Here is a 26,154-nt window from a genome sequence, read left to right as displayed (position 1 = left end):
TTTGTCCCATTCATTTTGAGTTCTGCATGCAAAAATTAAAAGTCAGGATCAGGCCTCAAAAGTGATAAATGCCCGTTTGCATATTTCCTCCTAATTTTGGCACTGTCTGGTGTACTGGGCCGTGTTTCAAATGTGCACCGAGTAGATTTGTCACTGGTGTCTGTTATCTTGTTCTCAGGCAAATTCCACATCCATGTGGAATTTGCCTTCAGGCATTCAGTACTGGAGGTATGACTTAAAGTTTGTCCCATCTAAAAGAAATTATTAACCTGAAGTTGTAAGAGAGGGAATCTCAGATCCCAGAAAAAGAGATCTTGTCATTACTATGATGAAAGACATCCTTACCCCCAACCCAGTGTGTGCTTCTGGGTTGCTTTAATATCAGATTTTAAAATCCCCACTCAACTAAGACTGCATCCCTTAGGCAGTGATAGCATTAGTCAGGCCCAGAAGGAATCCCTTCTTCATGCAGTGCTGTGAAATTTCAAATTTCAAAATATAATTTTGTTCCAGGTTGAAAGAAGACTCCAATGTACTGAAACTCCACCTTTAAGTAAAATTTTGCCTTATTTTCCAGTCTAGTCACTCAACATATGTATGTTTTAACAAAACCAAAATCTTTTCATTTTTATTTGCTTCATCTCATATATTAAAATAATCTAAAAGTAAAAATTATGGGAAATACTTTTTAATGGAAAGCCCCCAAAAATCCATTCAGAAAAAGCGAAAACAAGCCATTTTGATGTTGCCAGAACTGTCTCTTCATCTTGCTTTTTTTAATCATCTCCCCCGCTTCCACAAAGAAATTGGCACCATTTTGCAAAAGACTAAGATTTTACGCAGCTGCACCTTTTTGACGGAATATGGCTCCAGTGTTGCTGGCTTTTGTGATCGGCTGTAGATGGAATAGTCAACTGATGAAATATAATGTGCTTTGAATTATCTCAGCAAAACGCTTCGCTTGCGGTAAATTCATTGGCATGTATGCACATTGTGTTTCCTCAGATCAGGATGACAACCTCATTGCTGGCTGGCTTGTGGCATCCCAAGTTAACACATGTCAACTTCGCAGCTGTGAGCTGTGTTACAACCAAAAGGATGTAGGGGCTGAAGCCAGCAGAGCTCCTCTCTTTTGTTTTCCTCTAAAAAAAAGTCTACGCAGGGATGCCTTTTAAAGTGAAGGACTATGAGGTAGCATAACCCAGTTTATTTTATCTCCGTTTTTATGTGGTTCTCCTGACTTAACACCCCTGTCTACAGCCAAGAGCTCCTGAAAGCTGGCTGGAGAGAGGGTCTTTGCAGTGTTTTGGGAGAAAAGGGAGGATTTTGATTTACAGGCAGCCTGCTGTACGGCACTTCAAAGCATCCATTTCCCAAAGTGTGACAGACATAAAGTAGCCACAGAAATGATTTTCCTGATGAGTCTGAACTGTGAAGTGGGAAAAGGGAAGCATATTCCAGTGAGTGGTTGCCGTGCAGCTTAATCTTCTCGTGTACCCCAACTGCAGATGCAGTCTGCCTGTTTAGATCATCCGAAGCTACTGAAGTCTGTTGAGCTTAAGCACAGAAAAACATACCTGATCCGCCGAGCTGCAGCAGATAAGCTGGGTCTTAACCAAAGCAATTAGGAACTTGGGGGGCGGGGACTGGTTTTGGGGGTTTTTTTAATTAGTGTCTTACAACCCAAGTTCTCAGAAAAACCTTGAAGTGTTCATCTGAGAATCCAAATCGTAGGGCATTTCTGTGTCAAACAGGTATCTGCAGGTGGGTATGGCTCTCGGCGTGCACAACCCCCGATTGCAAGTAGGGGATTTTTGCTCTCTGCTTCAGGAAGACCGATGCCAGGGAGGCTGGAGAGGGGCCAGGAGGAAGGAAGAGGCCTTCCTGGGAGGGCGGGAGACTTTGAAGTGTGACCCTGAGCAGAACCAGGGTGGGAACGGTGGGAGCAGAGGCGAGGGGCAGCCGGGGCGGGCAGTGGGGTGTGCGGCTGGGGAGGCAGGGAGGGGAAGGCAAGGGTCAGGCAGGAGGGCGTGCGGGCAGGAGGGCTCCCAGCAGCGGGGACAGCAGCGCTGGGAGCTGGGTGCTCGCCGGACAGGTTGCAACAAGCAGTTGGGGGAAACCGGCTGTGTTTTTTAACAGCTGGTTTGACATAATGAAGGCTGAGCAGCCTCCAAAGCAGCCCTGATCACATGCCCCGGGGGAAGCAGTGGCTGAAGTATCAGCCTAGGAATCAGGAGACCAGGGTTTTGTTCCATCATCTGCAGCTGTTTCAGGAGTGACTTTGCTGATGTGCTTGCGCCGTGGTTTCCCCACCACCAAAAGGTGTTGCTCACCTTGATACCCCCGAAACTGAGATGCTAGAAGCAGAAGCCTCTCCTCTCCCAGTGCGGTAGGACAAAAACACTGGAATTAAAATATGGCAAGTTCGAAACTGTCAGAGGGAATTCCTTTTTCACATATGCTGATGCAAATCAGGGCGAACACCAGTGACTAAGGTGAACTGGCGTCAGTGGGAAACAGAATTAAGTGGGGTCTGTTCAGTGCCTGTATAGTAATAAGCACACACTCATCGAGCCCTGACCCAGCTATTCTTCTGTAGTTTAATTTTTTAATAAAACAATTTTTTTGCCTGCCTTTTTTAAGACAAATGTTGAAATGAACCTTTGCTCATTTAAATGCATTTGCCATATGACTAATGGGTTTTTTTAAAGCACTGAGCAAAGTGTATGCATGTGTGTGTCAGGGAGACAAAGAGAGGGAGTCTTTGTGTATTTGCTGTGGTGATTGTTTATGAATATAGTTGTTTTTTCCAATTATCCTTTCCAATTGTAATACATCAGCAGTCTTGTCTCCATTTCTCTCTGTTGAGGTTTGTGTGTTAAGTGTAGAGATTTATGCTTTCAGATGTTTCAGTTACAAAAGTATATGCTACATCTTAAACATTGATTTTTATTCATAAAGTGCCTTAGAAGAGAGAGAGAGAGATTTGTGGAAAAGATGGAGTTAAAAGTTAAACCGTGGTCGTACAAAAAACTACGTGGCCATATGGCTAATTTCAGGGCCTTGGACTGAAATATTATTTCATATCCAAAAAATAAAGGAGAAAGTCTGAAAGGCCAGAACTCGTGCTAATACCTGCAGGAGAAGTTAAGCCCAGAATCAGGGCTGGAGAATTTGACCTAAAGTATATTAGTGTGGCTTCACGGACAGAGACACAGTATGGACGTGGAGAATTAATTTCTTCCACAATAGCAAGATTTTGTAATCTTGCTCAAGCAAAAGCACGGTGGAAAATAGGAGACGTGGCCTGTGGAGTATACAGTCATTTGCACTTGGAATAAATGAGTCTACGAGTGAAGCCCTAGCCCCTATATGTCAGCAGTAAAAATCCCACAGACTTTACTCGGTCTTCATTGTACTTAAGGTTTTAAGTACCTAGTGCCCAGGTGAGGCAATGGTCTTCTGTGATGGACCTCCGAATCAGGCACTGTGTAAATGCCAGATACAGCATCTGTGTGCGTGCATGTGTATGTGTGTGTGTGTTTAATATGAAAGCAGCTTTTGTTTTACAGTTGCTGCTAGTGCCATAGGTTGTGGGGACTGGTTTTCATTAACGTGCTTAGGCTTTTGTGATTTAACACTATTACATGATCTGAGTGTTTGAAAATGACTTGAGCAGGCCCAATCCACAAAGTCTGCCACGTGTCTCAGTGCCCTTTCCCAGGACAGGAGTCATTTCACACTGCTGGCACGACATGATTTCCTCCAGCAGCACAGCAGGAAAAAATCCTTACAGGTTTCAGAGGTTGTGAAAACCTGCATGGTTTAACAGCCCCTTCTTCATCTGCAGAAACGAAGGGTCTCTGTCACTTTCTTCCTCAAGGATAACACCGCCACAGTTAAACTGTAGCAGGATATTTTAAATTTATGCTATTTGGTTTGGGAGCTAGAGGTCTGTAAATGCTGCTCTAAGGCTTCTGCTGTTTGACCATTATTTCATGTTGGCATTTTTATTTCAAGGCCCAACCATGGCCAAGAAAAGGAAACTTCTGGGCTTTTTTTTTTGTGTTACATCTTCCAACTGGAATATTTTCAAGCACAATAGAATTGAACATGAGCTTTGGGGAGGGAGGAAGAGGAGAAAAGGGAATCAGCTAGAAGAGATGATGACTCCAGTGGGGTACTCTGCAGTTTAGTTCTCTGGGGACTGAAAAATGCTTTCAACCAGTGTGATGTTGCAACAGTCCAAAAGAGGAGAGAAAAATCCATGTCTGGTCTAGACCGACCAGAAACTAAAAACAAGGGACACTTCGAATTCTGAGACTCTCACCACAACTGAAAACTGTGCTCAGGCCAAGTAACTGGAAAATCAGTTTCTTGGGTTAGAGAAATGCTTCCCTGAAGAATCAGAGGCAGCTTTCCATTTTAGTTGGTAAAGAAATGATTATATTCTGAAGCATTGATTCTAACACTTGAACCGGTGCAAAGGTTTGCAATCAGCGCTGTGAAGAGATTTGGATAGTTTCATATGGAGCTTAGTGAAATGCTACAGTAAAACAAATTTTTCTGTGACATTTTCTTGCCATTTGGCTGTGATAGTCTATCATTTGTCACAAAATGGAAAAATAAGATCTGTCTTCATAATGTACCAAAAAGAAGTCTGACTGCAAAACGCAAGTCAGGAAGAGGCACAGGGACTGGAGCTGAGTGGTGAAACCCTAGATCAGGAGATGGTTATGAGAAATCATATACCAGGAGACCTGAGAATCCCCCGACCAGGAGTAATTGAATGTGGTAATTGTTAAGGAGAGCTTTAAAAAGAAATATGGAGTAAAAATTACTTACAGGGTGCTTGTTTTAAGAGGGAAGTGTAGTAAATTTCAGGACAAATTTTTAAGTGGCAATAGTACAGGCACAGCCTATGCTGTAGGCAAAATAAATTTTCTGAACTAAATGACTCCTCTCAGTCAGTCAGGCTACAGTGTTTGTTTTCAGGGTGAAATATGTATTTCCTTCATTGCACTGGTACAAGGATGGCTGAAGCCTGAGAGGAGGACTCCAGGGATCTGGTTGAAATGCCCAGCAGTACCACCTGCTCCTTATGGATGAGGGGTGAACTTTGCAGAGATTTGCACTGCAGAACAAGGGATAGGATCAGAAAACCCTTTTGGGATGTGACAGACTGATATGTGAGTAGTATTTCATATTGCAAGAAGCAAGAAAATGTAGGTTTTTTTCCTCTTAGTCCTGCGCTTTTAAAACTGGTATATTATTACTAGTCTGCTCACTGTGGAAGATGTTAAGCTAAATATGTTAATTCCAGGGAAAAGTGCCCTGCAGTCTTCTGGATTAAAGTGATATGTAAGTGTCAAACATTATCTATATTATTTTATGATTAAATTTTAAAACAATATTTTCTTCAAAAAGATTCAGTCAATACACTTGAGTCTGGTAAAAGTATTATGACCCATACAGCCTATATTTTATCAATATGTGAAGCCTCTCTTTTACAAAAGAGCAACACAGCACTTCAAGATAACGAAAAATCAAGGGAGTTTGAAGATGCTCCAGAAGTGAGTCCATTCTTGTAGTACTGTGATTTATTCTTGCTCTTGCAGAACTGCAGTCAAAAAAGATACAGACAGACCATTTTTTTCAGATGATTAAAGAAGGTATAGATAGAAAGTGGAGGAAGAATGTCACATGCTTCTGTTCAAGTCCTTTAGGTCCTGTGGCCATGGGATAGTTCCAGACATTCATTCATCCAATTTTACCCTTTCTTTTCCTAACGTTCCCTTTTCATCTGGCAGCCATTAGAACGCATGACTTCTCTGTACTAGTTCATAAGGACAAGATGATGTGTTGGGAATGTGGTGTATCAGGGATGGGGAACTCTACAAGCATGACCTTTTTAACTTTTTAAAGCATAACTTTTTAATGTTCCTGCAATGCATATTTAACTGTCTTTCTGGGTAGGGGGCAGAGATACCTTGCATGCGTATGATTCTTGCATGCAAATATGCTTGCAAGCTCAGGCTTACATGAAATTCTCATCTAAAATTCGTTGCCTGTTGCACAGAGCTTAGGCCAAGATCTGTTCACCTCTGGTTTTTTGAGTATTCAGCAGTGAGCAGTCTTCCCTGCTTTGGCTAACTGAAATACATTTTGGGAGGCAGCTGCCTATTGCCAAGAAGAGCCCGCATGCAAGAATATTTCCATCTGGGATGACTAACATGTGCCCAATGTACGTCCAGTCTCACATCCCACTCTGCAAACAAAATCCACTGATGAATTAATTCTTTTCTTGCTTCAAAGGCCAGTCAAAAGATGAAAGTGAAAAACTGGACATATTTCAAAAAATTACATTATATGAAAAATAGGTCATTCAGCCAGATTGCAAATCATAGATTTTCAAAAATGTGAAATGTCAAGCAGCCCTATTTGAAAAAGTATGTGTTTCCTTGCTTGTTGCATATTTTGCTAGTGATGGAAAGAACGTGTTCAAAAAGGAAAGATAGTGTTTTAACTCCTTCTCAGGTTAATGCCAACAATATTCAACTTGTTTGATTCAGGCTTATGTCAATATAAACACGATGCATTTGCCCTTGCACAGTTTGTAATTCTTTCATAACAGAAAAAGGCAAAATTAATTTGAACAGTTGTAAATATAAAAGTGATGCAACAGTTTCTGGTATTTCACAGTTGCAAATATCAAGTCTGCTTCTTGTGAAGACACTTGATTTTATTGAGTGTGTCATATGCACGGCTGATCCTTCTCATGCACTGAAGGAATGTCAATGCTGATATAAACCCCCCTATAATAACCAACTGGCTTCTCATATATCAGTGACTCAGGCAATAAAATATATAATTGTGATGCTAATTAAATTGCTATTTTAAAGATATGTCTTTAATAAAGGGATTGTTTGTACCTACCCAGAATTAAAACCAGAGCTGTCAGTCTAATGCAGTATAGCTGTCAATACTTCAAACAATACACAGAAGCTGCAATTTCTTAGCTAGTCTCAGAGGTGCAGGTCTGAGGAGGTGTAAATCCTCCACCCAAGATGAATGCACAACATGCTGCCTTCTGTTTAACTGGTGGTATATATATTAGCAGAGTAGAGGCCTATAAATCCTCAAAAGAATCAGCTGTTTAGTAAACTATTTGAGCAGTATCAGTGCTAACTGCCTAAAACTGGCAATCCAAAACTCAACCAACAAAGAAAATGTTGACCCAAGCAAAACAGTATTCATCTCAAGAATTAAAACCCTAAGCCAGTGTCACGTGCAGTCCTCCCAGATGTAATTATTGTATTCTAGTTTGTCTTTAATGCGCCCGGTATGTTTTTCCATGCTGTAAAAATAAATACAGTGATTTAAAACCCTGGAAAGTCCAAGTAGGTAATAAATAGTCCAGCTCTGTAGAAATGTGGGGTCTGACTTTCTGAGATCATCTGTGCTCTCTGTGAACATTTTGTCCGATTCAGCACATCGGGGCATTTCTTCTGCAGGTGCCAGGGGCTTAGCCACATGTTTACAGGGCTTCCCCCTCCAGTTATTGCGATTGCAAAGTAGTGATCCATCCTTGTGGAGGCCAAGGCAAAGGCCAGGCATAGAGCAGGCTCACTGGAGCTAGTAGTTGGGCAACATTTGAAAATTAGTAGTTTACACGCAGATTAAACAAAACCAGGTTTGTAGGGAGAGATCATACTTTTTTATTAGAGCAACTTCTATAGTTGGAAAAAACAGGCAAGCTTTTAGACAGACAAGACCACTTCTGGTCTGGAACCGAAGCAGGAGTGTTCAAAGCTAAGTACAAGCTGAGAACAATTGCTCTGCTTTTACTTCATAATGTTAAACAAAGTACTGTTAGGACTGATTGGCCACCTCCTAGAGCCTGGAGAATCATCAAGCTCTGAGTTAAGAAGAAACAGTATTTGGTCCAGCTATGCCAGTCTATATTAATCCCACATATGGCTCCACCAGCTTTAGCAGACAAACACCTTTAACCTAAGCATTTAATGATCATTTCCACTGGGGAATTGTTTATTTACAGTAAAAGGCAGGGTGGCCTTAGTGGGCAGGACTCTAGGCTGAAACTCTGAAGCCAACCCTCTATTCTTCGCTCAGCTGCTGGTCTACAGTGAGTGGGTCTATCTGTCAGCTTCTGCATGGTAAATGGGCATAATAAAACTGGCCTCCTTGCAAAGTCCTTTGAGATCTACAAAGGAGAAGTGTTACACAGCAGCTATACACTTCTTCATTACTAGCTCTTTTTCATGTGGTTCCTTCAACAGACATTTGGGTTCTGATTTAGATCTTCTGAACAGGGTGTAACACTGCTGGTGCTCATAGCAACTCTGTTTGCCAAATGTGACTGGACGACTCCTACTACTGTGATGTAAGCAATTAAAAAGTTATTTCTCTAAACTTCCCAATGTCAGATATGTTCTTAAATAGGGAAAGGCTATTTGTGTTCAGGAACTACAGAAGTGTGTTCATCTCTCTGGACAATTACTGTGATGGCACATCCAATCTGAGTAGGCACATGCGGAAACAAATAACCATGTAGACACTCACAGATTCTCCAATAAAGGCACAATAAATGTTATCTTTTTCACATTTAAGTAAAACACAGGAAAATTAATACTGAAGCATTTCCCATTATTCTGTAAGGCATGTGTATGTGCACAGTCAAATGTACGAATGCATAACCATACTTAGGCACAATAGCAAATTTAGGTACTATGAACATGTGTAAGTATGCATACATTGGCATTAAATAGCGCGCAATATCAAAAAAAAAGCGCCAAATAAACATTCAGGTTGCAAAGCCAAGCAACACTGGATATTTCAGAATGCAGGTTTCCTGGGCATCCTTAATTAGCCCTTGTGAATATGTATGATGTACAGTTTTAATTACATGATAACTTGTAGGGTTTTTTTCCTTAACAGATTCTTGTTTCATCCAGTCAATGAGGAGTCAGTTTTTTAACCCTTCTGGTTCTTATCTTCTTTCATTTGGTGCTCTGGCCTCAGATCTCATGTTAATGCACATGGCCCAAGCGTTTCACTGAACACAGAAAACATTCATCCCCTTCCAAGCTTTTGTTTCTCTGGTGCTCCCGTGACGGCATCTTGATATGCCCCAAATCCTGATGAATGTATCTCTGCAACACATCTGCGCAGGGTGAGAATACTATTATCTTCACGATATTATTGCCATCATGCAAAAACACTGAAGCATAGGGAGAAAAAGGACAAAAGTGTCGGAATGACAACTTTCAGCAAAAGCTGAAAGAGAGAGATGTGGGAGCTTTCACATGCATAGCATTTCCCTAGCACTTTCTCCACTCAAAGCACAGGCCCAGTTGACTTCAGCTCTCAGCACTTCTGCATTTCAGGCCCCAGGTGTCTCTTGTTGAGCACCCAGAAAATGAGGCCAAGCACTCAAGAGGGAGGAAATTCCAGAATGATGTCATCATGCCTACACGTGGGGAGAGGGAAGGAGCTAATCGTGCCCAGGCAATCCAAATTCTGGCATTTGCTAACATTTTAGCATTTGGCTCATAACCATATCGTTCCTTTAGCTGAGTTTCTCTGTGCATGTGTATGCATTGCTCTGTAAATAAATAAGGACATCTGAACTGTGTCTAACCTGCTAAAAACTCTTGCACTGCCTTCCCAGTAAAACTAATTTATTGATGTGTATGCCCTTGGAAAAAAGGCATGGCATGTGTTGTAATGACCTTTACTCATTTTTCCTGCTGCAATTAAATCTAGGGAAAGCTAGCGAAACTTGCCTTTGATTGTTCCCAGAAGAGGAAGGGAAGTAAAGAAGATCTACCTTAGTATGTGCTGAAGAATCAATACATCCCCTGCTCCAGCTGTGCCTCAGCCATTCATTCCTTCTCGTCTTTAGAAGCAGGAACAGACAACAGGCAGGCAAACCATTTGGCACCCAAAATCTGGGGGATCAAGGACTTCTAGGGGACAGGGATAAATTTGCTTCACTTCAGTCTGAAAACCCGCTACTAAATCTCACATTTTACATGTGCTACATTGTCCCTATCCATTAGCAACTCGGGCATTAAAAAGCATAGAAAGCCCAAGATTTTCAATTAAATACTGGTTTATTTTTGGTTTGCTTCCTGCAAGTTTTCTCAAACCCTTCCCCTTTTGCAACTTCCCTGCACAAGCAGACAGGTTGGAAACAGGTTAAAAATGGAAGCTGAAATCCATATGTAAACAGCGGGCCCCAAGAGCTGGTGCTCTAGGGAACAAAAACTTGTAATGCAAGACTCACAGAACTCTTGTGGGAGTTGGCTTCATTAGGTATCTACCATAAGCGTGTCTGTGTGCATATATCTGTTCACTGTTGTGATCCTATCTGTGTGTGCATAAGTACCTGAGGTTAGTAGAGTATTCACTCCCTGCTGCGCTGGTCGCTCCTCTCTCTTCTCACACTTCTCATCTGTTCTTTGAAACTGGGAGTGCCTCTCTCTTTCATACATCCCCATCTCCGCTAGCGCCGCAGACTGATGGCAGAAGGACCTTTTTTTACCCCTCCTATTCGTGTACAGCAGGTGAGCTTTTCTCACTGACTCTCTGCTGACTGCGTCAGATGTTATCTACCTTTCAGCCAGTGGACAGAGCAATGCGTTTACCCTGCTGAATTAAAACACCCTGGCTTGCTCTCTAAAAGCTCTTCTCTATAGCCCTTCTGTATAGGGTACCTAGGGAAATTTAATTGCCAAGTGAGGCATCGCAGGGAGGCATCGTGAATACCCTACCTTTACCCCACTCTGAGTGGCTGTTCCCTCTCATGGTCTGAAAAATCCCAGATAAAGGGGTGGCATTAGTTAGTAGTGCTTTTAATTCTGGAAATGCCTCCCCATCCATGTGGGATTCCTCCTCCCTTCCCAGCCTGGGGAGCACATGGTTATCCCTCCTCCCTGACAACTGGGGAGCCAAGCTTTCCCTCTTCTCCTCGCTGCAGTCGGGGGAGCGATGGCAGATCTTATGCCAAGATTTCCTCTTTTTCCCAAGAGGGAAAGGCATATCTGCCCATGCTGAGACAATTCCTTACAGTATGTGGCTAAGCCATGCTCTCCAGCCAAGATGTCAGCTAGCAATATGTGCTCTGTGGGCTTCTGGGGGGGAGAAGTCCTAGGGTAGGCAACATGGTGGGAATAGTATGGTGCCTATTACGTTATTGAAAACAAAATACAGCTGCTTGTTACTGTTGGCTGAATGCAACCTGTCAGCACCAACATCTCCCCAAGAAGCCAGGACTGATTGCAGCCAGCCTTCGCAGGAGAAGGTGCCAGTAGCGGAGCAGTTGAAGAAGTGTGACATGTTGCCCCCTGCCTGCTTCCAGGCCGTGTTAACGTGGCAGTGTTAGAGCAGGGAGTGTGCCTGTAGAAGCACCATGTTGCGAGGAACCATGTGGTGACAGGCAGATTGCTTAGAAAGCCCCGAAGGAACTGCAGCCGTTGTGCTGACGGCTGAATGCCCCGGGGCTGGGACAACATGCATTCTCCCATGCGATGGACTGACCCAGAGCACCGGTGCTGCTTGCTATGCCTTGATGGTGCGTCAAGCTCCAGAATCACTCCAGAATAATTCCTCTATAGCCCACAGATTTGCTCATCCTAATTGTTAATTACTGTAACTCACTCTTTTAGGACCAGGTCTATTTTCAGTCTTTGTAGTTCACTGAATCTGGAAGGCTGAGCTTCCCTACCCTCTCATGAGCGTGAGTGGGTTGGGTGCCGGCCCTGAGCACTGGAGAATGAATCACCTTGCTGTAGCTGGGAACAAGTAATGAGGGTTAGGTAGGCTTTGAGCCATTTTGGTGCATCACTTTGGTCTTTCCAGCTCTGTTTGTATCATGTTTTGGTCTGGACAATCAGAACCTTTGTAACTTCAGACAGACATCAAGGAATGAATGGTTTGCCCTCCTGAATAAAATGAGAACATGTGAGTGTGGGGAGAGAGGGGAAGGGAAAGAGGCATTTGCATAGGTCAGGAAAGGTCATTAAAACATCTGGCAGTAGTAACTGACATGTGTCAGATTTTAGTGTTCATTAAATTCGTATTAATGCAAGAATGGTTCTTAAGCTCCAAATGCCACTGTTGGTTGCTGTGCTCCCCCAGTTGATGGTGATGACTTTTCAGAACTGTACCATGCTTGTTTGCTTGCTAGTGGCATCTGACCTGAGGTCAGATTTCTATTTAACCCCTTCCTGTAGGTCAAAAGACAAATTAATCTGGTGAGAATTGAATTGGAAATGAGGTGTCTGGATAGCAGGTGTCCCAACCGTGGAATAGCTGCCAGGCTGAAACATGTTTGCATCTGTTCTTATGCCATGCAAGAAGTCATCTCCGAGGTCAGGGGGATATTCAGCCGACATCTGAGATGGGAAGTTGCCACAGGGAGCACAAGTGGCAGGTGCCCTGTGTTAGCAGATTGTCTTCCAGTCCGGGGGGGAAATTTCTGAGACCGTCACTTTGAGTATAAATGTAGACGTTTCCATTTATTGTGCACTTTGCTTTACCTGTGTTTACTACCAGTTTATAATCATAAAGAAGATACACTATTTCCCCCCTCCTTAAAGAGGTGAATCTCACAAATCTTTTTCTTCCTTTTTTTTAGAGGATGAAGATGATGAAGAGATGGTGGAGCCAAAAGCACAGGATGACTTGGAGACGGAAAATCAAGACCAGAAGCAGGAAGTGAAAGAAGGTACTTTAAAAAATGAAAAGGATTTTGTTACAGCTTTAAAGGACTGAATCCTGCAAGTAGTTATTCTCATAGGTAGTTTCCATTATTGAGAACACTGTGAAATCAAAACAGTCACCAGTTTTATTGATTCAGAACCACATGAGTGGCATAAAAGCAGAAAATTGTATCCCAGCAACCCAGCTGGTAGGTCTGAGAAGCTTGTGAAAGGCACAAGACTTCGGCTGTTTAGAAGCAGCAGCATGTCCTCATAATTTGGGAACAGAGTAGAGATTCTTGGATTCCAGGACTGGTGCTTACTTGTCCTCTGGCTCAAATAGCCTACTTACATGAAAGATTTAAAACGTGAATGCCAGGCATTCCAGCAGCTCCATAAAATTGGTTGGTCTTCAGAGGTACTTAGAGCCCGTAACTGTCTGCCTGCTTGAGAGGGGCAAACTTAAACCTAGTGGTGGTCAGGAATCTTCCAGCAGAAAACCATTCCACTAGAAAATGTTGACTGTCAAAATCAAAATTTTTTGTAGGAGCTGTCCCCAGGGAACTTAAGGTCAAAGCTGAGGCCAGGCAGGTCCAGTCCTTCTATCCATTTCTCTGGATTGAGACACTCTCCAGGGTTACAAGAGACAAAAATTCAGGTTACTACTTCTTTCTGGTGCAGACAAGAGACACGTGTTGAAGTGGTGCACGTCAGCACAGTAGAAATGCTGGGTGTCTCTTGTTTGCTTCTCTTGGACCTGTTCTAGGTTTTGTAATTAGAAGAGGGATGTGAAATTTAGTCTTCCTCATCTGGGAATTTACTAGAGTATTGGCTAGTCTGGCGTGTTGCTTTGAGCAGTCAATGCTCACCCCTGTGTGGAGTGGGGGAAAAGAGCTGAAATATCAGCAGCTCCAGTGCAAGGGGAAATGAGTTTCTTCTCCAGCATTTCTTAGCTTTGTATCGGCAGGACTGCTCACAATGCTGGTTACCCTCTTCAAAGGTAACTTACTTCCTCAGGTAGGGCTTAAGCCACTTCTTGCTATGGTGACCATATGGTGATCAGGACGATTCTGTGACCTTGGCTTTGTTTTTCACAAGGTAATCTCACTATGGGAAAAATATGGAGTCATTTTACAGAGAAGCCCATGAAATTGTTAACTGTGAATACAGCAGTGCATGCTCCTTTCTCATCCAGGGGAGCCTGGCATGATTTACATCAGTGTCCAAAATACCCGAGTCTGGTGTGTGGTGCCCACATGCGCTATCCTCACACACTGAAGTGAGTTGCAGTACCAGCCATGCTCTTTTGATTATAAATTGATCTTTCTTCCCTCTTAAGAGCATCATAGCAATCACCCATGCCATATATCCTGCAGTGCCCGTTGCTTATTAGGTGCTTGTAGAAACACGGAGCGGGGATCTCACTCCTCCTGCTCCTCATCCTTCCGCTTCTCCCACCGCCCCCAGCCACCGCTGGCGTGGGCAGAGAGGAGCAGCAGTGGCAGCAGGAACGGGAGTCACACAAGAGTCTGCAACAGCAGAAGTGAAGACATGAGCAAGAAACATGGCAACACAGAAAAACTTACTTTTTCCTGAAAATTATCCTTCTTCCCAAAACTGTTGGGTCAACTCACGTATGGGCTCTAGCAGTCACTGGACCTGACACAGTGTCTCTTTTACTGATGACAACAGGAAGCCACAAAACCCGGTATCACTGCACTTATGCACTGTTCTGAGTTGCTGAATGTCCCTCTAGTATTCAGCTTACAGCTGATCCCATCCCCATTTATTTCCATGTAAAAGTAACACTAGCGCTTATACCTGGGGAGAAAGCACAAACTCCTGCATGAAGAGAAGACAGGACCTAAATACATTCCTGAACTGATTTATTTCACTTTTTTGTGGGCTTTCAAGTTAGCCTTTTATGTACTTTGCTGACCGAGTGCAACCGCCAACATCTTTTATTTCTTTGTTGTGTTTTAGTCTCGGGGCAGTGCTCCCCTTCCCTGCCTAAGAGACCCCCCAGGAACAGTAGATCAACTGGGCTAGCTTAGCTCTAGTCTCAGACACACAAACTGCAGGCTGTAAAAGCAAGGCACAGCTTGTTTTAGCAGAACCGGCTTTGGGAGGTGCTAACACTTTACTGGGTTTAAGGAAGAAGAAAACATGCTCACTGCCTGATAGAAAGTGAATTTAACCTGCAGTACGTGTTGTGATGGATAAAATAGTGGCGTGCTGATGACTGGCATTAAATGCTGTGAATCAAATGAAGCAGTCGTCCCCAGATTGACAGGGAACGGAGTCCCATTTTTAGCATTTGGTGTCATTCTCTCCCTGTTGGCTTTAGCCCTTTCACCAACAAAATCCTGTTTTCCTCTCTGTTGTAATCACCCTTCTCATGTTCTGAGCAACATTCAGAGTTTGAAGCCACCGTTTGTGTTTCATGGAAGTGATTAAAACCATGTTACAAGTCAAACAGGAGTTTAGAAGAACATTTCCTGTCGGTGCTGCACTCTGTGTGCCTATGCAGAATTAATAGCTTTTCTGCAAATTAGCACATAATGGGTTAAAAGCATGTTTATGTTGGCATTAAGTACTCTGGCTTCTTTTTCTCTGCAAGGCAAGACAATATTTTGCAAACTTTTTAAAGAATCTCTAATAGATATTATAGTGGCGCCATTCACACTGCTATATAGTAGTTAAGGCTGTGTCAGCACTTCCATTATGAATCCTGTTTTTCAGGGATTTATAACCCAGCCGTAAAAATTTGCTCTGGGCTGAAATTTGGTTTCAGCTCAGGGAGCACATTTTTTAACAGATTAAAAAAAATCAGCATGGCCTTTTTTGAGTTACAGGAGTGTAAGAAAAAAAACCATGGGAGAGAGAAGTGTGGGGAGAGAAAGACAGACAATTTTTTCATGAATGTAACTCAGAAGTAGGTCAGGATGAAAAATAGGGATTGGATCCAGTCTGTTCAGTCTCCCTCTCCCCTAGCCAACGGGACAGGAGTGCTCTATTTTTATAATGGTATTTTAGGAGGAAATGTGATTTTTTTTTCTCTGTGGTTTATAGGTAGTCCAATTTAATTCTACAGGCATTTATTGCATGCTTAATTTCCTCGTCTTCCCCCCGCACACCCCTGAGTTGCTCTGCAGGGTTTGGTGGGATTATTCAGTGCACCTGCAACAGGGCAGCCTGCCCGGCACAACACCTCTTGCGGCACTTCCATGCCATGGAGGTGCTAAGGGCAGAGGAGCAGCTCGAGCCCCCCAAAGTGTTTCTGGAGTGGGAGGTAAAGACCTGGCTTGTTGACCGTTTGAAGCATATGAAGCCTTGGGACCCCCTTGTGTTTCTTCCACGGGGCTGCCTGTTGTCACCCATGCCTCAGGTCCCTGGTCTCTCCACTGTTGTTGGAAGAGCCGAGTGTGGGATACCTGCTGGTGAACTGGGCTGGGGTCTGCTTGTTCCCAGCCTCTCCTGACCACATAAACAGGAGACTGGTCCCAAACTGTGGCATCAAGTGGGCTGGGGCTTTCCACCACCAGAGAGCTCTGGAGGTCCACCTAAGGCTCCTCTTTGTGTCTGTAGAAACCACATGAACAGTGGGACGGGCTGGGTCTTGAAAGTGGGCCTCAACCTGCCTTTATCTGAAGCCACGGATATATCCACAGAAACCTCACGAAAGGCTGTGATGGGGGAGGCTGGGATCTGCAGCTTCAAAGACCTGCTGTGCCCCCATCTTGCCCTGGTCCTGTGCATGGAGCTCGGGTGTCCACACAGCAGGCTGTGGTGGGGGAGATGATAGTTTAGCTCTCGCCAGCTCAGGCTTCAGTGTCAGAGAAGCAGGACGGGTTGCCAGCTTTGCCCCTGTGAACTCGCTGGGGTTTGTAATAGCCTGTAACGCCACGGTTTCACTGCTGCCGACACCACGGCGAGCTCGGGTGTGCCGACCCATCCTGCTAGCCCAGCTCAGGTGTGCCCAGGGATGGTGCTTAGCACGGCCCCTGGAGAAGCTCCATCAATGGGAACAGCCCTGCCTGGCACAGTTTCGAATTTGAGGCTCCAGACCCTGCTACTCCAGAACTGAAAAATCCCTACGTGCACCTCAAAATCTCCCTTTACATGCTCAGCTATTGTGCCATGCAAGGACTTGCATTTTAAACCCAACACAACCAGGATGCGGCCCATATCAAACCAGGCTATGGCACATACCAAGCATGACATGAAAGTGAGAAGCACAGGGAAAACAAGAAGATTGCAGGCTATCGGCAGACAAGGACTAAAAGCTGCCAAGAGCCTCTTAGCACCTTGCAGTTCTCACGCTGTACATTTCTACCATCCTCGGTCATCAGCACATCTAAAGTTTACATCGGTTTAAATACACGCTGAAATAAATAATACAGCTCTTAAAAGGGTTTTACTAATCTCCTTCTGTCTCTCGTTATATCTCTGGGCTCATAACAAGGCTGCTTCCTGCTTTACTGTTTTTATTAGTTCGCCCTTTCTTTCATTCACTTACTCTTTCTGTTCTTTTTTTCTTTTTTGCCTTTAATGGACTTCATTTATTTTGTCAGGTTTTTACAATTACTTAGGTTTCAGGAGAATATTTTTTCTATTCTATTATACTTATTTAAATGTGGGTCTTTTTTCTGGTTGGGTTTTTTTTTTTTTAAATATCTTTTTGGCTCCCTTGGGAGAAGACTTGAATCCTGGTATTTAAAGATTTGTAAATTTGATCCTGCACAGTTATCACAACTATTTATATTATATTTACTACAAGCCTGCTTCTTCCAGATAAGAACAAGTCTGCAGCATTTTTTACCTTAGTTCCTAAAGATCCAAGGAAATGTTTTCATATCAATTTTTTTTTCTGTTTTGTCCAAGGAAATTTGTAGACAAAGGACCTGATGTGAAATATGGTATTTCTGAGGATCATGTTAAATCGCATGTGAAATAAAAAAATGCTCTTATTTTTCAGAAGTAAGTGTTGAATAAATCTGTTGTTTTCATGTCACATTCAATTTTTGTTACATATTCTAGACCTTTTTGCTCATGCACGAGTGCACAATGTCTTTCGTAATCAATATACCTCACATTTTCTTCCCCTGCGGTGTCCTCTGTGCATATATAACTGCACAGTGTTTTAATTTTAAATGTAACTTCCATTTTATTTTGTACAGTATTATACATTAACATGAGTACAGGCTTCTGTTGTTGACCTCATAACCCCAGAGCCACCCGGACAGCACTCTGCTTGTGGGTACGCAATCCCATCGATGTTTCGGTGGGTCCGTGGATAGACGGGGTGCCCAGTGGCCCTGTTAGGCGGAACTTGGTGGCTGCACCATGGCTCCTCCTGATGAGAGCTGTGCGGGGCCACGGATGGGCTCAGCTCCTCCGGGCGGGAAGCAGAGCACAGGCGTCGTTCATTACGAAGCGACGGTATAGAAACAAGCGCAAAGTATGGATCTTCCTTTGCAGGAGCTTTCATTGCACTCCGGGCAATAAGCACGTAACTTTTAGCACTGGTAAGCTAAGCATCGCACTAGGCTTTGTTAGACGCGGAAGGTTAGATGTGGTTTGTTTGGTTTTTATGGCAGGGAGAGCAGATACTTGAAGACAAATGCTGTATTCTTACAGGGAATTTCTGAAGATATTGTCACATCACATAGGTCTCTGTGACAAAACAAAACAAAAAATACTTTGATCAGCTACTTATGTTTCTCTGAGTTTTCCTTGAAGAGAGCCCGTGTCTCTTGAAAGCTGAGATCAAAGTAACTGTAAGCTCCCAGATAGGAAGAAAAATTGCAGAAAATTACATAGATTCTTTTTATTTTATTTGAGGTAATGGACAGACAGGGAGAAGGAACAAGGGGAAAATGGAAGTGGTTCTGAAAGATAAATGGTTAGAAAATCTTCATATTTGAAAGAACAAGCCTGTCTGTTTTGGGTTTTTTTGCTTATACTTCATTTATTTGCAGTAGTTACAGCAATGTTTTACACTGGAAAAAGTAATGATGTTAACATTCTTGTAAGAAGAGATTGCCTCAAATAAAACTTCAGAGGCAGCCGAATGAAAGAAGAAAATAAGGTTAAAATATGAAGCTTAATATCGCCAGGGGGCATCTGGTGTGTCAGTCAGATGAATGAGGTAAGCTGATTTATGCCCTACAAACTTTAGCCAAGGTGTTTCTGATGCCGAAGAGGGTTTAATAGACTGCTGGCCTCCCACAGATCATTGCTAACTGCAAGGGAGATTTTGCTGAGGTAGAACTGCAGTCATGTATGTCTCCATTTCTTGTGAACACTCCACAGCTCCCAAGCTGTTTATTTTTTCCTTTTCCCTTTCTATTGATTTTTGGTTGTATTTTCTTTGCCAGTTATAGTCAGCAAATGGCCGAGTAATAAATTTATATTTCCAAGCTGTAGAGAGGACTTGATTTAGCAAATAATTTTTACCATTTGGAGCAGTTTAAAATGAGTTTTCCAGTTGCCTTTGCAGTTATTTTCTCCCCTTTTATGCCATTTTGCTGCATTGTCATGCTTGTTGTCTTTGATTCTCGGAAAGCGATGCTTTAGTGGTGACAGTGGGATATTGCCTCATTACCGGCTTCCTTGCCAGATGAGTTCCCTTAGTGCCAATTACTATTCAGCATTGGATGCTGCAATAGGTCAACCTGTACTTTTTGCTAGTCGTTCTTTTTTTTCACATGCATTGCTTCTGTCTAAAGCACTTAGAGCCAAATTGTGCTCCTGCCTTGGTAATTGTTGCTCTGCTACTCAGGGGGACCGTGCTGGGGGATGTAGATATTCTCTGGACGTGTGGAGCTCCACAGGGACCGCTAACCTGGTGGTAGGAGGCACAGGGCCAAGGCCATAGGAGATCATCAAAGGCTAAAGTTTCTAACTTCTTAGCTGCTTTGTCTCCTGAGGGCCAAATTGCTCCTCCACCTTTTGCATTTTTCCTACCCTCTATATTTAGTCCAGGTGTAGTGCAGAGATTTTGTCTTTCAGAGCTAACGCTTTGGCCAGTTGAGGCAAACCTAAACGTGGTGATAACAGCCTCTCCCAACCACAGGGAGCTGAAAACAACTCTGAAAAGTACTCTGAAAGCAAGTACACTGAAAACTGGGGGAGCTGAGTACTGCAGTAATGCTGACCATGTCACTTCTCCTGCCTGCCATTGCGCCTTTCAATCCGTCCTTGCCCCTGGGGCTGGTGGTGGCATCGTAGTTGTGCGCCGGAGCTCACAAATGTAGTGTGAACCACGGGAAAATCAGACGGCGAGCAAGGGCTATATCTCCCTGATAGCTGAAAGTAGCTGTGTGGCATGGCACAGCAACTGGAAAATAATTTTGAACTGCAACTTTAAACTGTGTCGCTCGTTGTTTAATTAAACATTAAGATATGTATGACAGGGCTGGGAGTTAAACTTTGATGTATACTGCGTGTTCTCAGAGGCACTGTGCTGAATTGTCTTTTTTGGCTGCTGGTGTTTTAACCCAGTATGGCCTAGGGAAGCTGCAAGGTCATTTTCACAAGTAAACACCTCAAATCTGTAGTGTAAAGCCGATGCAGGAGACCTTTGATCAACAGTTAAACTCTAAGCACGTGTCTCTGTAATTTTGCAATAAATCTGTTTATGATATGTTTTTTTGTGTACCTAATTATAAATTTGGATCAAAATTCTCTGTTAGCATAATTCCTGTGATGTCAACACAGCTTTTCATGCTGGGAATTTAAGCTAATTGCAAGGTTGGTTTGGTGTAACTGTGAAGATACTAATGGCATTTTTTGAAATACAAATAATTCTGAAATATAACTAAAATGATGGTTTAAAAGCACATGTGGGCAGAGGCATAATTGATATACAACATTGCCACAATATCAATACGAGCCTGCTAGTGTAATTGAGAACAGAATTTTGCACCATAGCAATAGCAGCGTCCCAATTTCCTTTCCCTCCGATGCTCACATTTGAGTTGGAATTTACCAACAGGTCATTAAACTGATGGAGATGTAGCATCTGTGCATCCTGCAAAGATAGTATTTTTCAAATGAAGGGCCATACTGGAAATACTGGTTTGGAAGTAAAGGTTTAGCATCTCTGCATACGTGTAAAGAAGCAACTTCATCTCCTGGGGGCCAGGCTGTCCTGATCGGTGCCCGAGATGGCTCCTACCCTCTCCCAGGGCAGCTTTGGCCACAGCTCAGTGGCATTTGTTGCTCTGGCTCTTAGCATTCCTCTGCAAGGAATAAAACTGCCTTAAAGAAGCTGGTGTTTGGTCCATTGCTTTCGATTTTGCTGCCTCAGAGAATATCTTTGGTTATTTACTTCATTGCTTCACAAAAGCTCTAAAGCAGAGACGGAATTTATCAGTGACACTGAGGAGAAATGGGAAGAAGTGAAGGGAGAGATTATGTGAGCCTTTTAACACAAAGAACTGTAGTATAAGTTAAGAAGATTATTTTATCTTTGGCTCCTCTGACAGGTCCCCTGTTACATAAGTGTTCTGCTTTTTTGAGTTGGGTATTGCCTAAACGTCAGTCACAGCCATTTCCTGAAATAGGAACACTGAGTTTATTTAATTTGGGGGGGTTTAAGTATTTTCCATTTCAGAATAATAAATATATAAGATATAGGATCTCTTCTATGTAAATGCTACATTCTGGGAATATACAGGAGTATGTTTAGATATCCTAAAAAATTCTTAGTCATGATTTTAAGAGTAAAGCTTTGATTTTTGTTCTGACATTGCTACACTAAGCTTTCATGTCAAAAGAAACCCACTGAAGATGTTGATTCATTGGGAAAGGGGTGAAATGTCATACTCTTAACTACATCTTTTCATTTTCCAAGCTCCTCCTAGAGAGCTGACAGAAGAAGAAAAACAGCAAGTTCTCCATTCAGAAGAATTCCTGATATTTTTTGACCGGACAATACGTGTAATTGAGCGAGCTTTGGCTGAAGATTCAGACATCTTCTTCGACTACAGTGGCAGAGATGTAGAAGAGAAGGATGGGTCAGTTTGGGGTTTGTTTGCTTTTGTAAAATAACCTTTATAAAAAGCATTCCAATGCCAGGAAGCCTTAATTTTAAAACTAAACTAAACATTTTTATAGGTAAGAAAAGTTTAAAACATCTCCGTGAAGTCCTGGGTCACTTTGTTAGGCTAAATTATTTTGTAAAATAGCTTCATGCTTTATTGCTCTGGGTTTTTTTCTTTGACATATTATGCAGGTGGTTTAATTTTTTGTTTCATTTTTTGGGATGAAATTTCAAATTCTGAAGAAAAGCATTAATAATTGAAATAGATACATGTCTGTGTACACATGTATATGTAGATGTGCATGTGTACATTCCAGTGTGCTTGTATCGTGATATTTTTACAAATTCAAATTGCTGTTGTTTATATTCTACTACTGCCTCAGGTCTGTAATGGATCCCACAGTGCTATGCATTGTGTGGATGAAAATTATGATCTCCCAAAGTGTTTGCAATCTAAACGCATAAGGCAAGAGGTGACAGGTTGTGTATTCAGCAAGTGATAGGGGAGTAGAAGAAGCAAAACTTGTTAGTACGAGAGGAAGTATTTAGAACTAAAGAGCTGCATATCCACTGAAGCCTCATGGCAAATCAGTAGCGGTGCTGCACTGACGTTACTTACAGGAGGTTACTCTAGCGCATCGCCCCTGTGACCGGCTAAATGCATCAGTGTGGCAGCGTTGGACCAGCACTGAGCTTCAGCCCATCCTAATGGTGCCAGAAGGCATCCGCCGTCTCCATCGCTGGGAGGAGGTGCTGTAACTTTAAGATTTCAGGAATCGAAAGTAACAGGGATTTGGTTATAGCTTGGAGGTGAAGATTCAGAAAAGGGGGAGCTGAATGCCAGGGCCAGGTTCAGTCCTGAGAGACAAAGGTGGCAGAGGTGGCCCAGGGTGACCCAGAAGAGTCAGGAAGGCAGTGGGAAATTAAGAAATGTGGTTTTGTGACACAGCTGTAAAATTTGTTCCATGGTGCAGATTTGTTATCAGCAAGACAGTCAGTGAGAGCAATTAAATCAAGGTGGCAGACTTCCCCAGGCTGGGCACAGATTTGAGAAGCAGTAGTCAGAAATTTTTGCTTTGCTTTTCACAGCATTTGAATGCTGGTACTTCAAAAAGTGTCACTTTGTTTGAATTCACACAGAGATGTTCAAGCAGGAGCCAACCTTTCCTTTAACCGTCAGTTTTATGATGAGCACTGGTCAAAGCATCGTGTCGTCACCTGTATGGATTGGTCTCTTCAGGTAAGATGTGAAGCCGGGAGATATGTTTCCATATCCCTTCCAAATTCTCCATAAAAAAATATGGCCCGCCTCAGTTTGCCCTTTGTTCTGCAGACTGTGATGTTATTTTTTAGCTAACAGCAGGGCCCTGAATGAGCAAGTGCATGTTTCTCCATAAGGAAGAGTAGTGGGCCATAATGAAGCTGTCATTTTTTTTGCATGTTACCTGGTCTTCAAAACCAGGATGTTGTATTAAAACTATAGCTAACAAACTTACTAAGATGAAGGAGTCTTTACTTCTCCTCAACCCTCCACTCCTTCAGCATGTGGAAATTTTTTTAGGACAAAAGGTTTAAAATTAAACCAATTAAAAATAATTTGCTAAATATGTAGCAATTGATTTAATAAATAGTTATACATAATAATATATAAAATAAAAAATAAGAATAGTAAGGAATAAAATTTATTTTTCTAATATACTAAAACTCAAAATGTGAAAGTATCTGAACAACTTGAAAAGATTGAAAAGAGGTCTTTTGAATCTCTTTTGGTCCTCTCTTCAAGCGATGGAAGAGGAGGCTGCAGCTGGCCAGGGGGCATGCTAAAGCAGCCTGCCTGGAACGTATCCAGTTTCTGCGCACCACAAAGAAACTGTCATATTGTGTCATATTGCAAAATAAAACCGACGATAGAGCTGCTTAAGCTTCCCAAAACCAATACAGCCGCATCAGCAAAGCACAGAAACCAGGTTAATTAGTTACTCCGTTGGAGAGCTGGGATTAGCACACACACACATCACCACAGGTCCTGCCAAATTCATTCGGTCCCAGTTTGGCTCCAGCCACCCTCATCCTCTCTGCTTCGTCCCTGTTAGCCTGTTCCTAGGTTCCAGCCTGGAGCAAAGCAGCTGGCTTCCCCGAGGAGAAAACCAGGGAGACTCTGCTCCAAGGTTCACAATACAGATAAAATGAATCTGCTCCAGGAGGACATAGGCTTGAAAAATGCGAACGCAAGCCAGTCTGCCTGGTTGGCCCCAAACCCAGCCCCAGGAATGCCCTGGTGTCTCCAGAGCCCTGATACAGCCTGGTGTGGGTAGCAAAGATGCTGTCGATGTAGTGCTAAGAACAAGCTTTGCTTAGCCTAATCTTAGAAGTAGCTGCTCTTTCTGCACCGTGTTAGGTGTTGTGTGTGGAGACGGCATGTGTTTAAGGTAACGGTGAATAACGTAAATGGTGCACGCGGGCTGGGGAGAGGCAGCGGACAAGGACCACAGTGACTCTCACATCCATCCTTCTTTCCTTCCCCTTGAAATGGCAGCAGGGCTGCTTCCATCCCTCTGGGTACTTCTCAGGTAAGGTGGCAGCTGACTGCAGGGAGGAGGCCATGGCAGGCAGCAGGGAGGAGAGGAGCTGGAGGGTCTCACCACGCATGGCCGGTGTGCTGTGCAGGTCTGGCTGTCTGACCAGGTGCGGTGCACAACAGCCAGCTGCACAGAGGCTTCTGGTAATAACCAGCTCGCGCCCCGTGTGCGAAATGAAGGATTTATCCCTTTGCTTTCATGCAAAATATCAGCTTAACAACAGGTATGCACTGGTGTGACGTGGGTGGCCTTTAAGCACATATGGATTTCCACAGAAATCAAATATAAGCCTGAGGAAACACTTATCTTAGGTTGTTCACTTGTTCAGGGGCTGGAAATTACATGGAATTCTTATCTGATATTTTCCTAACAGGCAGCTCTTACTGTATTCCCAGGGCAGCAAGAAAAAAAGCCGCCTCAGAAGAGCACTGCCAAATGTAATTGCTCAGCCCCTGGGGCTCGCAGGCATGTTCTGCTTCCCACCTCTTTGTTCCAGGGTGGCCCCTCCTGCCTTCCCCTCCGTTAACTCTTCACGCTCAGCTCCCTGGCACCCCAGCAGCAGCTTCTCCGCCCCGGCAGCTTCTCCGTGCCGGGGGGCTTCTGCGCGCCGCCCCGCACTAGCCTGGGAGGAGGGACTTGCCTCCTCTCTAGCCTGCTTTGAGGTGTATCATGTGGCAGGAGCTGGAGCCGGACGGAGGTATTTCACCTAACCGCTAGCTCTGCTTCTCACTCACGCTCCAGGACATGGGCAGTGTCCAGTATGCCAAAGGGTAACTTGAATAATCATGGGAACTGCAGAACACATTGCTCAATTTTCTGCGATAAAACTGTTGCTGCATAACAGCCTGGAGGCAAAGAGAAGCTTAATCAAACAAAGGACCTTGATGCATTGATTAAACAAGTTATTCTGTTCCCAGTCACATGTAAAATACAGTCCCAAATATGTGGAATCATTCGTACCATTAAAGCTAACCCACTAGCCCCTTGATTCTTTTGCAGAGGAAAGGGATACTGGCTTAAATGCTTCCTCAAGAATCTAAGGGAAAGGCCCAACAGACTGAGTGTAAACAGAGAGGGTGGGATCACCTTGCTCTGACCATGAGGAGGTAACTTAGCTCATCTAAGCCAAGAAAACCATAGTCTCAGGGATACTGCTGTGACTCTTTTGACTCTCAGGCGGCAGCCTTGAATGCTGTTTCCCACAGCACAGTTTCCACATTGCTTTCAGTTGCAGTCACAGGACAGCTGGGCACCTGGTGAGGACTGAAATTCTGTAAATGCAAGTAGATAGAAGGAAGAGGCAAGTGTGCAAGGCCAGCGTGGATTTAGGGTGCTGCACTTAGTTCTGGTTTTTTAAGAGTCAAAAAGCCTCACAATGGTGTTGCTCAGTTAGGTATGACCCCAGCGTATATGTAAACTTGAAACTGTATTTCCAGTCAGATGCATAAACTGGTGATTGCAAAACCTACGTATAGACCAGCAAGAGTTGCATCAGTGTTTGTTTATGGCCAGACGTGCTGCCAACCAGAACATGCTTGCTGAGCTTTCCAGGAGTGTGAACCACCCCCAAAGTGCCTCTAAACCGGTGCTTCAGACCTGGTCACATGCGCTAGCTGGCTGCAGTCATGCTGGTTGAAGGGCTTGTCGCTTCTGCCTGCCAGGGTACCTGCCCCTTCACAACTGCGGGCTCAGCTGCTCATGCGAATGGTACCTAACCTGTTCAGCCAAAATGAGATGCCCTTGGCAAGAGCCGTCTTGCTGTTTACTTGGACCTGGGCCAAGGTGGAATGAAAAGGTTCAA

The 26,154-nt window shown here is 43.5% G+C and overlaps 1 protein-coding gene across 1 annotated transcript in view; it reads left to right on the top strand.

The window, feature by feature from the left end:
* Window positions 1–26,154, top strand: part of DYNC1I1 (dynein cytoplasmic 1 intermediate chain 1) — a 196,675-nt gene that overhangs the window by 93,143 nt on the left and 77,378 nt on the right. Inside the window, exons 7-9 of the mRNA XM_072851493.1 lie at window positions 12,662–12,751; window positions 21,586–21,748; window positions 22,915–23,014. Coding sequence (XP_072707594.1) covers window positions 12,662–12,751; window positions 21,586–21,748; window positions 22,915–23,014 — 353 coding nt within the window. The remainder of the gene's footprint in view (window positions 1–12,661; window positions 12,752–21,585; window positions 21,749–22,914; window positions 23,015–26,154) is intronic.

This window comes from Ciconia boyciana, chromosome 2 (genome assembly GCF_034638445.1).
Source record: "Ciconia boyciana chromosome 2, ASM3463844v1, whole genome shotgun sequence".
Classification (NCBI taxonomy): Eukaryota; Metazoa; Chordata; class Aves; order Ciconiiformes; family Ciconiidae; genus Ciconia; species Ciconia boyciana.
Note: the sequence above shows the minus strand (reverse complement) of the source record. Positions and strands in the feature narration are given on the sequence as shown.